This window comes from Aquila chrysaetos, chromosome 5 (assembly GCF_900496995.4).
Source record: "Aquila chrysaetos chrysaetos chromosome 5, bAquChr1.4, whole genome shotgun sequence".
NCBI classification, from domain to species: Eukaryota; Metazoa; Chordata; class Aves; order Accipitriformes; family Accipitridae; genus Aquila; species Aquila chrysaetos.
In genome coordinates this window covers 51098216-51117109 of record NC_044008.1, presented here as the reverse complement: position 1 = coordinate 51117109, position 18894 = coordinate 51098216, and the positions used below count along the sequence as shown (strand labels likewise).

Below are 18894 nucleotides of genomic sequence, written 5' to 3'. Positions count from 1 at the left end.
AAAAAGGCTCAGACTAGGAGCAGAAGCCGGCAAGCAGCTGATACTCAAAACCAGGCTGTGACTCACATACAGTTCCAGAGGCAGACAGACCAGAGAGGATGGCAATCATCAGCAGGTGGAGTGGGGAAAGCAGGAGAGAATTTGGGGGAAAAATGGCTGTCAGCCCAGCTGGATCCGTAAGACAACTTCTGTCCACATAATAGTTTACTTTATACGATACGAAAAACTTACACAACAAACACCAGCATTTATCGCTGGCTGACTACAAATAAAAAGGTAGAATAATAGGTTCCATCCGTTTATTTCTACTTTAATTTTTGAAGTCATCCAGATCCTGGGTTCCACTGCCATTTTTTAATTAATGCTTTAAATGCCATGCTTCTCCCCCCTGCCCCAACCCCAAAAAAGCAGAAACCAAGCCAGAGTATTTCTCTTTCTGGAGGACAAGGCATATATCAGAATATTTGCTCTCCCAATTTTGGCATTCACTTTATAGCAGACTTTTCTAGCAAACCCAAGAAAAGCTAGTTATTAAAAGAACTGTAACAGCCTCAGCCTGTTTATTACAACTTGCATATCTAGTTGAAAACAGACTCACTGGTTTCTACTTTACCTCGCATGGCTAAACACTCAAGTCTGAAAGTGCAGATTTTCATTATTTTAATTGCTTGCTGGGTGGTTTAAAGATGCCCATATTTACCACTCTTCCTGACTGTATTTTTTTTTAAAAGTATTTGTTTAGAAACACTGCATTTCTTTGCCAAGATTGGACTACTTAGTGCCATATGTCTAATTCCAGAATCGGGGTGTCCTTGTTAGGAGTTTAAACTGGTAAACATCATAAAATTTAGAAGGAGCAAGGTCAGCTAGAAAGCTAAGTGGTCAAGCAAACATTTTCTCACCTAAAATAAGATAACTTCTTTTTCTTTTTTCTTCCCCACTCCCCCCTGCCCCAAGCTGTCTCTTTCAGCCAGCCAATCAAAGTGGAAAGGTACTTCAAACATATGCAGCCCAACCAAGTTTTCACTGCTGTCCTTGTTGGTGGTCCGTCATATGGAATGGTTTTAATACTTGGAAGCAATACCTTAAGTGTCAGAAAACAAGAACATTTTATTTCTGCAAGAAAGCTTTCCAGTAGTACTAGTATTCTGGAAAAGAAAAAAATTCCTCGTAGTAGATTAAAAGGTGAAAAGCCAAAAGTAATCAGAAAGAAAACTAGGAAACTATTCCTTATGGCAAGGTTCAACTTGTATCTCAAAGTTGGGGGAAGGGTTATAACTTATATATTTATTTAAAACTCATTCAAGAATGATAGGAGAGGGGCATTTTTTTTCAGTCTCAAATTTCTAATGGCAAATGAAGTCTTTGGCTATGCATCAAAATCTATTTGGTACTGTTAGATTTAAATTACATTGACTCAGTAGAATTTTAGAAATGCAGTACGCAATGCACTGATGCAAGACATAGCTTGCTGAACAATGCAGGAGCTATAAGAAATGCTCAATGTAAACATTTCTATGTTTCTGCTCTTTGGGAGGCCTCAAAAGTATTTGCTTTGAATCACTGTTTTTCTTTTTCCCTGAAGATAAAGCAGTAAATGTGTCAAAACTATAATGTACCATTCTGTCCAGATGTCACCTCAGTGAATAAAGGTGGCAGTATCTAATCAGGTCTTCTATAGTCATAGAGGGGGTAAAAAAAAAAAAAAAAAAAAAGAGAGAGATTCAGTGAATTTTGAAAATATCTAGGCAAAGAATTTCATCTGCATGTAATTCTTAAGTACACACATAGCAACTGAATATGCAAAGGGCTTAGTACAATCCTGTACAAAAATGAGACCACAGTCCTGCCAGATTAAACCAGAACAAAATGTACTATCTTACATGTACAACATGAATCCGTATGTAATTTTGCTGGGCTAGAACAGAGTACAGTGTGTTCCCATTAATACTTACTCATCTTCCATTTCAAACTGTAAGCGTGTCTTTTCAGATAGCAAATACTTTTGAATATTTAAGTAACAGCTAGTTCTATTTTACTGAGATTACTTACTAACAAAGGAATGAATGATCCTGATTAAACTGGCTCCCTGCTTGAAAAATATCAAACACAACAGCCAAAGAAAACCCCTTTGAAACATTCCTGTGTTTGGAGGGTGTAAGGAAACTAATCTTGGATCATGACGATGATGATGCTATATAAAAATAATATCCATCTATCCTAACAAACTGGAAATTTTATTGGCCTGGATATGAGGAACAGTACAAGGGGGGAAGGGCACACTTGGGAAGATACGGAAGGATGACTTTTCCTGCAAGGGTCTCGACATCTTGTTGGCTAGCCGAAAAAACAGAGGTTGTGACCCACCCTCTTCTCCCACCCCCATGCCGCAGTCTTAGCAACCTCTCATCCCTTTTATCTATTCTGCTCCCTTCCATGAATACAGACGGAAGTATGATCTTCACAGTAGATCAGAAAACACCGATCTCTTGTTTTGTTGGGGTCAAGTGCATAGGGTTATTTCACTTTTCCAATTTTCAACTACATTAACGTAACTTAGGACATACAGGAAAACCAGGACTCTGTAGGTATGCCCACAGGACAATTCTGATGTTGACGGAAAAGGCAGGAATGTATTTCCCACAGGCAAGCACCCCTTCAGAGTGGGCCAGAACAGAAAGTGAATTGCTAAAATTGAATTAAGGTGTGCGAGAAGATGCTACTGCATTTTTTTATTATTATTACGTGGCAACCTTCCTGTACCGATTCCATTTCTGTGCTGGATACATTAGGTAATTAAAAATGGCCTTTGAATATACATACATTCCTCTCTTTTTATTCACCTGCATATCCTTATCACAACTACCACATACCAAGCCTATCCATACCAGCTTACAAAAATTCAAGAAATTATGTGATGAAGGATTTTCACCCTCTGGATTAAGACTTTCTTCCATTCACTGAGTAAACGTCATATGAAAGGGTACAATGATACACAGAAAACAAGAAAATTTCAAGTTTTCTGGCTCGGTTTGACCACTTGTATGAACATTTCAGCAAAAGCATAAGTAAACTACAACTGTACATTATCACCATCCTATGATTAAAAGAACTACTACTAACACAGTTGCTTTTATTTTCAACATTCTCATGTTTTAGCACCGTTTTCAGTTCCAAGAATTCAAACTTAATTTCATACTGCTCACCAAGTGTCTGAGAAGAGCAGGCTTCAAAGCTGGATCACCTTTGTGAAAGAACAGAAGCTGACCAGATCCCAGATCCCATTCAGTTCCCAATGGAATTAATGGAAAACTTTCCATCAAATGGAATTGAGAACTGGCTTCTGTATAGACCTATGCTGGTATTTGAGGGTTGGGGGGGGGGGGGGCGGTATTTTGTTTGTTTTTTAATCACCTATGCTATTCACATAGTCCAAACAGTCTATTTAAAGACTCAGACTATCCCTCTGTTATATTTGATTTATAACCTTCTCTAAAATATGCTCCATTTAATGGAAACTATTTTAATCAAAGTGTATTACCTTTATAGTGTTTTTCAACTACTGTCATTAAATGCAGCCTGAGTTGCAGCTGCATTTTACTGTCCTGTAAGTTACTGCTTTCCCAGGTGTTTGGTCCAGGGGACATCTTATCTAAGTACCTTTTCTGTTGATAATCAAGACCCTCTAGGGTAGCAAAAGCATGAATTATTGTAAACATATTTAAACTAAATTCATATAAATTACAGTAGTTCAGCATGCTTTCTATTGTATCTTTTTTGCTTCCTTTTGTGTTCCTAAAAAGATACTCAGTCTAAAGCTTTAATAAACTCATCTCAGTTCTCTCTTTAGAGTAGTGATAAGCAAACTATTTTTCCACAAAGTAGCTCCTACAAGGAGACCATCTTTCAAAATAAAGCTGCCAATCACTTGACAGAACCATACCTTGTGACTGCAGGGCAAGTTTGGCTCTTCACTCACTTTTACAGGGAGTGTTTCCCAACAAATTCCCTCCTCTTCAATTAAGAAATGTACTGTAAGTGTCTATGAATGTAATTCAGACAGTTTTGATGTGAAGTTCAACTGACTTCTGGAACACATTGTGTTATGAGTAAATTTCCACAGCATGCCACACATTTCCTAGGTCTACTTTAGATCTTTTGCCAAGATTAACAGCATTTCTTTCATGTTGCTTTCTTTACATTTATATCTATATTCCATGTTTAACATAATGTTTCTAGGGGTCTGGAGAAAGCATTAAAGATCTTTAACTTTAAAATACATAATTTGTTGCTTTCTAAACACTCTGCTTCATCCATTATTATGCTTCACATTTGGTTCTTTATAATTCACTCAACCTTCCCTTCTGAAAACTTCATGAACTAATAAAATTTGCTGACTTTTCACAAGCTGGGAAATGCAAGATCTGCCTTATACTGATTTATCCATGAAATAAAACAATTTAGGATACATCAAACAATTCACAGAAAGGACAACCACCTCTAATTCTACACATTTTAGAGAACTAACTATAAACATCTATTAACACATCAATAAAACATTGTTGCTTTCATCTCTACTACATCCAAATAATATTTTCCATAAGTGGTTTTGATCTATTACTTATACACTTAAGTGCCTTAATTTTCATTTCATGTAGTGTGTTATCATTCAATTTGCTATAAATTTGATGTGTCTTCAAAAGATAACACACACTTTGTATCTTTATTTCACAGTAATCTATATCTCAGAGTTACATGAATGTGACAATCTCTTATCATTTTCACATACGGCATACTGACCTGGTCATCATAACGATAAGTGAGGAATTGTTCCCCCGTGGTATCCTCAAGAAAACTCCCCTGTGGAGAAAGTGCAAACTCAGGCAAGAAGTATGCACCTTGGGATTGCTCTGCTCTTGTCTGTAAGAGATTCAGAAAGGTCACATTACAGCTACTACAAACACAAGTCAAAATTTTAAAAAACTCTATGCATATAATTGCAAAGACTAGACACAAACTTCTTGGGGGGAAAAAAAAGTTATGTGTTTTCAGGCACAGTATTTTTGGGTGGATACTTTGCTACAGAGGTGTGTGACGACGATATACCAAATGCTTACAGGGGTTCAAAAGCAAACAAGATGCCTCAATAGCAGAATCATCTATTAAACAAAAAGATATTATCCCTGCCTTATCAACCATCACTGCTGAAAGACACTGTGAAAACCACACTGGAAAAGCAACATTAAACTACACTTTCTTTTTCCTTATACACTTCACTAGACAGTTACTGGCTGCTGCAGATAACAGGCTTTTGGTTCAATACTGTATAACTATTCTTACAGGAAGATACAAAGACATAGAATCACAGAATAACAGCTTGGAAGACATCTTGAGAGTTCATCTCGTCCAGCCTCCTCAAAGTAGGGTAACCTATGAAAACATGACATGGTGAATTACTTTCCTATCCTGCAGGAAGATATTACTGCAAAGAAGAAATCAGAGGGGAATGGGGAATGACTGAACACGAGGCAGTGGTCCATATTAGTTCTGTATGCTATTCGCAATTGTTGAAAAGCAATTTGAGAACAGACTGGGAGAGGAAGAAGGGACCATTTTGAGCTACAGAGGAGCTAATTCTGTCAGAATCAGAGTCAGTACCTCCAACTGGGCTGTCTGACACCTGGGCACTTATTAGATAAATGGCTTTTGCTTTACTGATCTATGCATGTTCAGTATGATAACACACCTGAAATGTGGTAGACATGAGAAACACATGCTGGTTGAATACCCTGTCATTGCATTGTAGGTCTAAAGCATCCCAGATATACGGCAAATGTATTGCACGGACTCTTATGTCCTTATTCCTACTACATTGTAAGTCTACCCTGAGAAGCTAATTGGTTTGCATAATAGAGAAACTAAGCAATCATCTTTTGAATGCAGAGTATTGAGTCCAGCTGTGGTTAGGGGAGAGTGGAAAGGGCAAGGAAATGAAAATTACCTTCCAAAAGGTTGACACCTTTCAGGGAAGAAAACAAGGCCTGAAATGTACAAGTTACTGCTGGACATTTCCCAATTAGTCAACTTAATAAATGGGGTTTAATTAAACTGTTTATTATATTTTGACATATACATAGTAATTTTACATGAAAGCTAGCAGTGGCCATCAACCAGCTTCCAGACTGTCAGCTAGAACTGTACCAAATATAGGTGTGTAATCTCAGTGCCAGATAACTAGAGATTTCAAAAGTAATCCACATAATTTAACCAGGTTTTGGTGGAAAAGGAAGGCAAGACCTTCTGCAGTTTCTGTCTTGCAGTAAGTTCACTTTCTGAAGCTCACAACTTATCTCATAAAAGGCAGACGACATGTCATTTGCAGTATAGGTCTGGAGATGCTCAGGTTGCTTTTGCTTACTCTGTTCTGCAAAGAAGAAGCTGTCAGCTTTTCAGACTGTAAACCCCATCATTCGTGACAGCATTAGATTAACATACTTGTTTTAAATCAAGCAATCTTCATATCAACTAGAAATAGCTTGCAAAGGACATGTCTAGACTAGGGTAAAAGGTCATATTTTAGCATGCAAGACTGAACAAGATTTTAAAGAGGCTTTTTTTCATCAGACCTGCATAAGAGTAATTCATGCTCACATCATGTTATCATGACATTTCTATAAAGCCTATTATAGCAGTGGTCTCACTTGTACACTTTAGCCAACTGACTTTATTTATGCAGAATTAAATCATAAAATATGGAGAATAAATCTACATTTGATAACAATAGTTTCCCCATAAAGCAACCAAGAGAGGTCCACAGTCATGCTTCATGCTGAATCCAAGCTGGCTGCAGCGGATGCAAACCTTGACATGTTAAGTATAACCCAGACATGAAACTGGCTGACATAATCTGGCATTCTTCCCCACTGGTTTCAATGGGCTATCGATAGATCCTATGTGAGGGAATATGGCAATGATGTAATCCTATGATTTCAGCACAGGACTAATGGATAAGAGATATGTGTTCTAAATCTTGAGTGGCTGGGGTGAAAGTACATAACATTTCTACCTCAGTTTCCCCAGGTGTAAAACACAATTACAACACCACCTGACCTACATTAATGGTGTACTGCAAAGTTTAGTTTATATTTATAAAATACTTTGGAAAAGAATAGTGTTAAGTGCTAGTGATTTATAACAATATTTTTGAAAGAGCTGCCTAATTTACAGACAGAAGAGAATCCAAATTACCCCACCACACTTCTTAGATTGCTTGTGTTTCTCATCTTTATAAGCTAAACATTTAAAATAGAAAGTCTTTGGACATTCATTAGTATTATGCTTTGAATATAAAAGATGCCAACATTTGAAGCTGAAATAACAATTTAATAAATATGACATGAAAAACTAAAGGCTTCTCTCACACACATTCAATTTTCATATTAAAAGCTAATGAGCAGCTAGCCACAGGAGAAGCAGAAGAATGCTTGCTACATTAAGGCAAGTAAAATCTGGCTTCCAGGCATGGAAAAATTCAATGTAAAAGATGAATGTTTTATAAGGTTACACAGGAGGTTACAATGGAAACTGATCTGCTAACTACACCAATAGGTACTGCTACCTACCCACTATAACTAAAGTAAGGAAGAATGCAGCAAAGCATTTAATTAAAAATAAAAATCTACTAAGAACACGCTATGAGTTGTCATGGCAAACCGATGTTGAAGCCAAGTAATTACAGCTGGTAAACAACCCAAATCAAGAAGTTAATTTTTAAAAAAATCAAACCTTCAAATGCTCAAAGAACTCTTCTGTATCAACTCATCAAAGTAGCAGAAAAATATTTTTTCCCTCTAGATATAGGAACCTTCAAATAAGCTGCATGTGTCCAATGCACTTTCATTCATACATTGTACTGAACGCAAAACATACTGTTTCCACTTAGTCCACTTTATTCCCCACTGAGGAATCTACCAATGTTCCTTATGAGGCTTTTATATTTCTATGGGCAATTTTGCTTAAACGTAATTCAAATTTCAAGCATCTGTGGGTTTACAGTATATTTGGGATCATCTCTGAATGACTTAGCTAATCTGATATAAATTCATGTTTTAAACTAATGACTGCAAGTGCAAGTTTCAGAAAACAATTACATTTCATGCTAGTGTTTTAAGTCTGTTTAATGGCCAGTTTAATATTAATAGCTTTAAGTTAAACGTGTCAAATTACAAGTACACTTAAGATTTAGAATGGGCATTTTAAACCAGCTTTTATGATCTTCTTAAACATATGAAGACAGTAGAAGGTGATAATGTAGCCAAACCAGATATAATAATAATCACTGCCTAAAATGCATTTAAATTAATACATCAGGTAGCAAGGAAGTGTGTACTACCATACTGACAAAGAAGAAAATTTAAAAGTTGGAGACAGGTTTGTGTTTGAAAATCTTTCTAGCTATCGGTTAATCAGAACATGTAACTTATTAGTCAGAAACTGAAAAAAATAAGGTCTTCCATGCTACATCATTCTACCTATGCGATCAAGGAGAACTATCCTGGTAAGTAGACAATGTATGTAGGTTCTGGGAAGTGTAAAATGGCACTGCTCTTACTCAAAGTTTTATGCTCTGAGCACAGCTTTGATCTTAGGTTATGATTGCTTCCTCACTCATCACTCCCCACCTCAGTGCTTAAAGACTAAATTACTCTTCCACTTTCAGCTGCAGAAGACAAAATGAATAGCTTATATCCAAGCCTCTGGTTTTTAGATCTCCCTCCACCAAGAGTTGCATGTTGTCATTTTTACTGCTGCCCGATTTCATTGCTCTGTGTACTGCTCTGATTAGAAGCATCTGCCCTAGTTGAAGTTGCTGGATTTGGGGATTTTATATTTTATTTTATTACTGAAAGTAAGAGGGATGATTACTGAGTGCTTCGCAGCCAATGCTGATATTAGCAAGTAGCATGAATGAGTAGGGCTGAATCTGCAGATAAAAGTGGTGTGCAGGACCGAATGCCCACACAAAGCATACTTGAAGGAGAGGGGCTTATTTTAAACTAGCTTTAGTCAATCCTATGGACTGAGTGTCTCTTAGCAACTGAAGCACAGTAGGTGTACTGCTGGGGTACATCTTCTGGTTCAGTTTGATCCAAAAGGAATCCCATTAGCATACTCTGAAACCGCTACACAATGCAAACTGCTTTAACAGCTCTTTTTTAACTTGAGACCCTGGATTCACATTGACTACTGCCATCCAACTCACTTGTAATTATCAAATCAGAACAGTTACTAAAATGTGGAGTTTCCCTATGACTAAAAATTACAAATATTAATCATTGGTCATTCCTTCCAAGGTACAGATTAACAATTTCATCAAAGGATTTAAACTGTTATTGTAATTTCAGATAAATTAAAAAAAATGTAGTTTAGTCTACAATTATCAGGGATCATTTGATACAAAGGCTATGACAAAGTTCAACCAAACCTCATAATAACATGCCACTATTCTATTTAATCATAGCCACCAGGAGACTGGAAAGTAATTGTTCCATATTTATATATAAACAGCAGCAGCTTTAGTAAGTGAGCTTTCTGCTAAGTCTGAGTTGTGAAGGTCAAGAAGATGAGAAAAGAGAGATGGAATGTCTCAAAGAAACAACTTGAACGTAATTAGAAATAAAACACTAATCTTGCAGGTACAGAGGAATTTTTAACTTTAGAGTTTCTTGGCACCAAGAACCACATTAAGAGAAAAATAAGAACTATGGTCTCATGTACACTTCTTAATGCAAATCAGCATTACCTAGACTTAAATCAGTCATTCCCTAACTAAGCCTGCGCGCTTGCTAAAATTGGGACCATAATGAGAACAAGTTGTTTTGTGTAATGAAGAAGATGAAAACTTCAAAATTATCTATTTTAAATGCCCAAGATGTCAAAATACCACACTCTTCCTGAAACTGCCTCAATATCTTGTTTTTAAAAAGAGGAACAGACAAAAGATAAAGGTCCAGTCACCTAAAGCTTTATAGTTATGCACAACTGCACTATCCTGGCCAAAGTAAATTCTATTATTAAAAGACCAGCATAGTGAAGGCAGTTTGCTTCCCATAGTTTTGTGGCTCTTTTATTAGTTCTTGTTGGAAGGGGAAAATTGGGCAGGGTCTTGAAAGCGTTAGTTTCCAAAATCTCTGTTTTAAGGAAAAAGATGGGAAAAGCAGATAAAGTAAGAAAAACTGTCTGCATTCTTAATGACCTGTAAATACATCTTTTTTTGGTCAGATTAATATGCATGGCAAGTTCAATCATATACCAAAATGTATGCCTTCTGATTTAATTCAAGTTAAATATCTGTCTACCAAGCTGCTGTAGCATATGATTTACGCCCCAGGGAAGTAATATACCAGCTAAGTAGCAGTTCAGTTTAATGGCTTTTCAAGGACTCCAGTACAAAAATGTTGGATAGAGCATAGCACTCCAGCTTCATCACAACATGATGTGTTAGCAGATAAACAAAGTCACATTAACAGTTCAGAACTTCAAACATCTCCAGAGCAAGCAACGCTGATGAAGTAGTATCTAGTAAGACTCAGATCAGCTTTTGTCATGGCCAAGATTTACAAAACCAACTTCCTAATGCTAGACACTCTGAAACATTTAAAGACCCTGCAAGTGAACTGAGTTTCCACAGAAGCTGCCAACAGTTCAGCATTTCTGGAGACCAGGCCAATTATTTAATTATTAATGTTAAACTAAGAGGTCAGCATTTCAAACCAGAATTAAACTATAAATGTCATTTCTTCTAAAAAAAGAAAAAAACTCAGCTGAACTGATGAAAGCCAAGCACTTTTTCATAAAAGAACCCTGAAACACTGAACATGACTGTCGGATTTCATCAGGGAAGTCACAAGTGAGAAGACGAGACAACCTGAAAGACTGAACCAAAATTCTTCCAGGGGCAGAACTCAAGTGTGTGACTCAAGGATTGTTTTTCCGTGGTGCATGCTCTGTATTAGCTAAAGGCAGACTTCAGACCTATCTGATTTAAGACGAAATCTAATGATTTTTCCTCTCATCTCTCCTTCTAGATCTGTTTAGAACATGTAGAAATAAAACAAGCTTGGGAAAATGTGCCTGTAAGTTGAAGATACATACAAAGATAAGTCAAAGACAATTCTTAAGTATTTTGCGTAAGCCACCTATTTATAACACAGCAAAATGGTGTCAGCAAGCAACTTAGAAACTGCAAGTTCAGCTATTACTTGAATAGTGTCTACTATTCAACTACAGTTGAAAACTGAATTTAAGCTATAACTCCAATCATATTCACAACTGCAAGAAAGCAACTGCCTACATCATCTCAGCTGTTCAAACCAAGCCCATCCCGCACCCATTAAGCACTAGGACTCATCCCACTGACTTGAATGTGCTTAAGATCATGTCATCAAAACAATAGTGCTCAGTCTAAACCTTTTTTCATGCTGTAGGTTTGTAAAACTTAAAGCCAACACTGAACACAAGAATAACAATGGAGATCATTTTGTTTTTAAATTAAGATACTATCTTTCAGTCTTTTCAAAGGACATTTCTACCAAAATTTTTCTTGATTAAATGTAAATACATTTTCTTTGGCATAGCTTGGGCTGCAGACTAAGATCAACACATTTTGAAAATCTTTCTCAGTACCTTCTAAAACTTATACTAGAGATTAGACTTTTGGATATTTATCAACAACTACTTGTGTTTTCTCTTACTATGGTCTGGCTAAAAGATTAAACTTTTCACTGAAAGGCTGCAGTAGTATTCAGCCAAAATCTCATTTAGTTTCAAAACCCAGCTTAAATATCAACTCTGTTTCGTATTTCCAAAAGAAATACGAACCCTGGAGTTTTCCTTCTTCCAGTGAAGCTGCTTCTAAACTCTGTGTTAGGCAGACTCTGCCTTCTTTCTAAAGGGTTGATTTGATGTGCCTAATTCTTGGTTTTAAATGAGCTGCACCAGCAGACTGAAGTTGCTCCCTGTGATATCAATGGCAAAGTTCCCACCAACATCCTTACAGAACCAGGGCCCAAATACATCTGCAGCAGGACAACATCCCTTGCAATATAACACTTACTATTAGAATTGTAATAACACTAGATACTCTACGCTCTCTAGCTTTGCATAAATGAGCCAAGGTGAAAAATACAGCACTCAGACGAGATGACCCTAGAGCAGTTCATTTCCAATTATTGTCAGAAAGTTAGTGACTGTGGATCAGATTCTGCTTTCAAAATATGCAACGCCCAATTATTTCCCTAAGTCTTTAGTTTAGCCTTGGGGGAATGGGCACAACAATATTTAGAGCCAACATAAAAGTAATTTGATAGTATACAGATAAAACATACGCTATAAAATCTGGGTATTACTATTACCACTGAGAGTAGAGTTTCACATACAAAGTACACAAGCCTATTCTTAAGAACAAGAAAAAAGGCTTGCAAAGATATGGATTTACCAGTAGAAAGAGAAGAAACTAGATAACAAAAAACCCAGTAATTTTAATCCCTGTCCTCTGATTTCCTGCCACAGTGGTGATACTACTTATATTCCCAGCATAGTGGGATGTCTACTTTGACTCCTTACAGATGCTGAGAATTTGCATTAAGTATGCCAGTGGCATAGTGTTGAAAGGCTGAAAGGTGCTGGCAGTCTGGTGAGGAGGGACTGTACCTGCTGTATGGAGGGAAAGGAATTCATTCTTGAACTCCTACCTCCTGTACGCACACCTTGACTGCTCCATCGCATTTTTCTTTTTCTTTACTTGCTTATGTGTTTTATATAAAGGTCTTGTTCAACAGTTTATCTTAAATAAAGCACTGCCTTATGATAACGTGAAATTCTAACAAAGGCTTTGAACGGTGAAGGAAGATTCTACCTTTACATTCTCTGAGGCTTGGTGCTTTAGGGGCAGGGGGAGTGGTTGGGAGATGTTTTCACTTTTTTTTTTTTAAAGACTGAAGTTTTACTAAAATCCTTTTGATGAACACTCCTCTGTGTCTAAAACAGTGAAAGGGAAGGAATATCTTGTTAAAAAATCTGGAAATGAGACAGAAAATACTCTTTCATTAAAACCTCTTTTTCAAGTCTTGCAAGCAAGACAGACATAGGTGACTGAAGTCTTTAAAAAGACTTTTTTTATCCCTTCTTTCACCATATGTTCCACTATTCCAAAAAAAACCCTCTTTTCATTCTTTATTTAGTAACCTAATAATTGGTAAAACTTTTGTCATAAATCAAGTCCTTTCAGCATTATCGGAGCATGTTCTCACAGAACTCTATTTATCTCTTATTCATTGAAGGTTTCTAAGGGTCCTTATGATCTCCATTGAAAAAACATGCTACAAAATTACTGTCAGCATCCTTAGCAAAGAAACCAGGATAATCTGCAATATTTTTTAAGAACTTTTTTTAAAGTGTCCTTTATCATGAACACCATGCAGTGAAAGAACTTTTTTTTGCTGAACTGGCAAGCTGCTAACAACTGGACTCATTTGCAGGAAACAATCTTGCTTGTCCATCTATGGACACAATTGCAGCTCCAGTAACACATCAGAGACCGGAAGCATAATCTTTGAGGAACAAAAGATTTATTTACAAAAGGCAAGAAAGGAGCATAGTTTAAGGCTATGCAGGATCACTCACTGTCAGAGGCAGTGGAATTATAAAGCCCAGCAAATCAACACATGCACTGAATGAAGATTTACATTGCTTAAGGAGTAAAAGGAAGAACAAGGTGAAATGAGAAAGGATATAGTGTGATTCCTTCAATGAGCGGTAGGAGCCTCTATCATGTAGAGGCAAGACACCTTAGTAGCTTTGGCAGGCCATGAACTAACATAGACCTTACAATTATTCAATAACAACACAAAAATAAATTTATGATTGGGGGCTACCTGAGATGAATGAGAGGCTGTAGCAGCCTATGGGCTGCAGGTGCCAAATCCTTTTCTAGTGAGATAAATAGCACCCAATAGGCTTGCAAGGGCAACATCACCCTTTTCTAATAGATTACTTCCTTCTCATCCCCTTCCCCAGTATCTAGACTGGATAATTGCACTAGTAATGCTGAAAAAGGGTACAAGAAAGATGTGAATGCTCCCAGGTAACCAAGAGTTGCATCTAAATGGGAAGCTTCCTAAAAGCTAACAGAAAACAAGAATTTGAGGCAGGTGAAACTTCATGGCACCATTTTGTAAGCAATTCTGCACAGCAGTTGCAAAAAGCCCCTTCATTTTCATTTGGCCACAGTGACATACCCACACTGATGTGACTGCAGGATTCAGGATTTAAGGAACAATATCCTCAGTTAGACACGACCAACCTTTTCTACATACAGTTTAAAGACACCAAGGTAGACAATACAGGTGGCAAGCAATTCATAACTATTTATATGTGAGCAAAATGGGACCTAGCACATTGTTGGGTGCTGCAAAAAAAAGTGTTAGCTACTATCAGATAAATAGGCTAATGATGAGAGAAAGTAGGATACAAGACTTTACACAATACTTAGTTCCTATACAGTATATTATACAGAGTTAGAAAATACACTTAGTTCTTATATACTATAGTATTACAGTACTATTCATCAAGAGATCTCATATGACTCAAAGTTGTCATTATTCTCATTTTACAATGGCTGCTCCCAGGAGAGTCTGGCTAAGAATGACATGAGACTCCTGACTCAGATTTTCCTGATTCGTTTTAATTTAAATTATAACCTTAATGTTATTAATGTTATGTTATGTTAGTGTGATTATTTGTATTTAATTTCCTTTTGAGTTTTTTCTTCAATAGTGATATAATTTGAACTGACATAGTAACATGCTTTTCATATACTTCAGTTGAAATTGTGCCTACGGGCAGTGAAATTCTCATCCATAAGCTGTGTAAGGAAAAAAACTCTGGCACTCAGAAGTCAAACACCTGCTAGAACTAGTGGCAGATCCAGATTTTTAAGAGAATTCCTGTTGCATAATGAAAACACAAAGAAGGAAAACGTGTGGGGCAATGGAATGGTATTAAAACCATGGCACTTAGAGGGAAAGAAAAGAATCCTAAACCACTATATACTTCAGACCTGAATACTGAAGATCTTGTCATTAAAGATGTTCACAAGTGCAATTAGAAACAGAGACTTTTGTAATGTGGGGAAGGCTGAACAGTGACTCTTTATCATACATTGTGGGGTATTGCCATGCCTTTCATTGCTAATGACAGGGAGTTTTCTCCCTGCCCTCAATCTCAGTACATCTGCTGCTGATTCAGGTGGCAGGGGAAAATTGGTGCGTATTCAGCCCAAAAAAAGCCTGCCCTAGCACTAGTAATTTTTCTTCATTACATACTGTTTATGCAATGTTGTCATCAGCAACAACATGGTGTTTATCATGAACTGAACAGGTAGATGAAATGTATGGAATTGCTTTGCTACTGTAAATGACTACAAATTCTCATAACAGAAATAGACCTGGAAGCAGGCAAGCTCTCAGCTACCAAAAACTAGAACAATTTCTCAATAAGAAAATAAACTTTGGTGCAACTATTTTGAAGACCAAGTAGCCCAAAACTCAAGTAGGAGAACCAAAAGAGCATGCAACTAAGCAACTCTGACAGATTAGGAAGATAGAAAGTTTCTGACAACCAACACCTACCATCAGAAAACTTCTCAATGAATGAGATCCTCAGAGTCCTGTAAATACCATATAAACAGGTATAATTCAGTAATTTGAAGAATAAGGTGGCAAGATTCCTCTTCAGAGACAAGTTAAATCAGTTTACTGTAGGATACATAAATATCCTTCTAAAAAAGAATGTACTTACGTCATACACACAAAGGTCACTCAGCTATATTAAAATAACTAAAACTAAAATAACACAAGACGCAAGAACAATCTTTATTGATCAGTGGTGTTTGCTGACCTACTTCTGTCACTTCCACAAAGAATAAATACACATAGATAAGTCTGTGTAAGAGCTTGTGCATGTACAGATTAACAGAGCAAAAATGCTCAAGTAAATGGAGAACTGACATCAGTGGCGCCAGAACTTCTCTTGTACGTTCCAAAGGCACTAACATGACCCGCATGACACAGCCCACAGAACTGGCTGAGGAAATTTCTGCAGCAAGCTCACCACTTCTTTTTAAAATAGGAAACATTTTCTAAAAGATTCAGTCAGTTTAGAGTCTATCAAGGAAAAGGGAATATACCCAATATATACATTATTTCTACATTTAATTACCTTCATTGCTAAAATTCTGTACATTTTTGCTCTGAACTTGCCTAGCTTCTGATCTAGGCCATTGGATGAGCCTGGGGGGTGGGCGGGTTGTGCTGTATTACACCGTCCTTTATTATCAGAAATAATTTTCTCCCTTTTCAACAAACAAGATGGGAAAGGTGGTATGTGGTGGCCTAACAGCAACCATGAATGACCAAAATACTTATAAACACACTCCTGGTACTGCTGTCCCATGGAATAGGAGAGCTTGGGCTAGCACTGCTCTTCATCCACCTTTCAGCAGAGCACTGAGAGCACCTGCTACCATTTTGTCAATGTATCTTCAAAGAGGGGCCAGGGGTGGGGGGTGTCCCAAAATTCTAGTTACAAAGACAGACCATCCTGAATAAGAGTGTAAATAATCAAAATGGTTCTCCTTCCTGTGACCTCTAGCTGATGAATCCTTTCTCACCTGAAAGAAATTAGACTGCCGAGAATGCCACAGCCAGATGTTCACTCTCGGGCTAACTTATGATTTACAACAGCTCAGCACATGAATGTGTCTAACACATGGTGAGGAAAACGTGATTTTTCCACTGTTAGTTTTCCACCACTTCTGATAATTTTAGTGATACTAACTCAGTTCTTCGTCTACTCTTCTTTCTCTATTGCAGTAAGTCCCTTTGCAGGGTTTATGGACTGAGCAGCCTAGCACATTGACTCGGTCAGGCACATTTTCACAATAAGGAAGCAGTTAAATGGTCATAGCTCTGCTGTAGGAATGTTGGTTTAAGGCTATTAATAAGGCACATGAGGTGAATGCTTTTCAGCCAAGTGCCCTCCACGTGTGCACACCTGTTTCAGCATAATTTTAAAGAGAAATTCCCGAAAGAAACTGTTCACAGCACGCAGTCTCTAAGTCTCAAATGCATTTTTGCAAATACTCTAGAGCTTCTAAGCTTTTTGTGCTTTACTGATGTCAGGAATACTGATACACCAACCACCAGGTAAAGCATTGCTACTTCCTAGTAAGCCATTTTTCCCTAAGAAATTATCTTTGTCTTATTAGCATCTCTGTCATCTACCACTTTGAGATTATTGCCACTGACTTCCAGTATCTTGATCATTCCCACCTGATCTGCTGCTGTTGAAATGCTTTTCCTGACCCAGGCCCACTGTTCAAACACTGCAATTCACTTCTCCAGCATGCATCCATACTGTTACATATTTAATTTAGCCTCATTTAAATCTCAGCTTAACTATTCCCTCAGTCCAGAGATGCCGGTCTTGATATCTTTGATCCATCCATTTTCTCGTTTCCTCTTAATTTTTTGGGGGGGAGAGAGGGTGGTTGTTCTCCAAGTGTACTTTGCCTTTGTCTCTTGCCAGTGAAAGCATCTCAAACAGGGCAAGGTTTTAACAGTGTGTTATATTGAGCCAGCCACACTGTCCAGCATTAACAAAGCAAAGGCTGACTAGAAAAAGGTCAGTAAGTGAACAAAAAGCAAATAACGTACCAAAAGAAGCAGAAGCACCCCAAAAAATGCCAAGTCTCCAAATCAGAAGAAACCAAATATGAAAGAGGACCTACCATTAATCTGAAGATTGTCCCCTTCCTGGTCCAATTTATCTACTAGCATTAACTGACAGTATTTCACATGTACACTTACTAATAAGCCACTACTCAGATAACTGTGCTTTAGCAGTAAAAAAGAGAGCAATTAAAAGCTCACATGACAGGCACTGCAGGCATCTGTTCACTGACAACTGTTAAGACTAATGGTCATTAGTTTAACGACTCTCATTTTTGTTCTACATGATGTGTATAGTAATGCTGGAGGACTGATATGGTGACGGGGAAAGGGCTCTTACCGAGGTGAGAAAAGATAAACACAGGATCTGCTGCTGGAAAGAATGAAATAAATCCTTTGAATGAACTGGAATTGCTGAAATGTTAAAAGACACAGCTGAGCAAGTCAGACAGAAAATGAAAATAGAAACTGCTAATTCAGGACAGGATGCCTGCTCTAATCAGGACAGTTTCAACACTATGACTTTATCACCCATCTTCCATGACCAGCAAATAAATTTCATTAAGCAGTTCTAAAATGATGCAGGTGATTACGGAAAGACATTCAACGAACATGACAACAGAAAAAGGATGAAAAATGGACAACACTGAAGAACATCTGTAATTCAAAGGCAAGACACTGTCTAGTGTTTTAAAAAGAGTATGATGCCCTCTTAAATGCTCTGCATTTTCTTTTAAAATATTTTTAGCACCAAGGGTCTTCACTGTGACTGATCTCACTAACATACCATTTTTAATGCTCTAATGGTCTATATTTCAAATGCAACCAGTAGCGAGTATAAGTGACTAAAACAGGTATCACAGAAGGAACATTGAAAGATAGGCCATGTGATTATATTCATAGTCACTCATCTTGTATTCTCATTCGAACAGCTGAAGTCGAGTGAATTGCTTCACTATGTGCGCATTACTCTGGGAACTTGGCTACCATATCCACAATATGTGATTTGCCAATATATACCACCTGCATACTGGGGGAACGGAAGACCTTCCTGTGGAGTAATATCTTCCCATCCTGTGTGGGTGTACAGAAGCAGATGTGTATG

At 37.4% G+C, this 18894-nt stretch overlaps 1 protein-coding gene across 1 annotated transcript in view; it reads right to left on the bottom strand.

Annotated features, from left to right (window-relative positions):
- The window catches only part of ADAMTSL3 (ADAMTS like 3), a 189045-nt gene that overhangs the window by 152568 nt on the left and 17583 nt on the right, over window positions 1-18894 (bottom strand). The window contains 1 exon segment of the mRNA XM_030013720.2: window positions 4801-4920. Within this exon segment, the coding sequence (XP_029869580.1) occupies window positions 4801-4920 (120 nt within the window).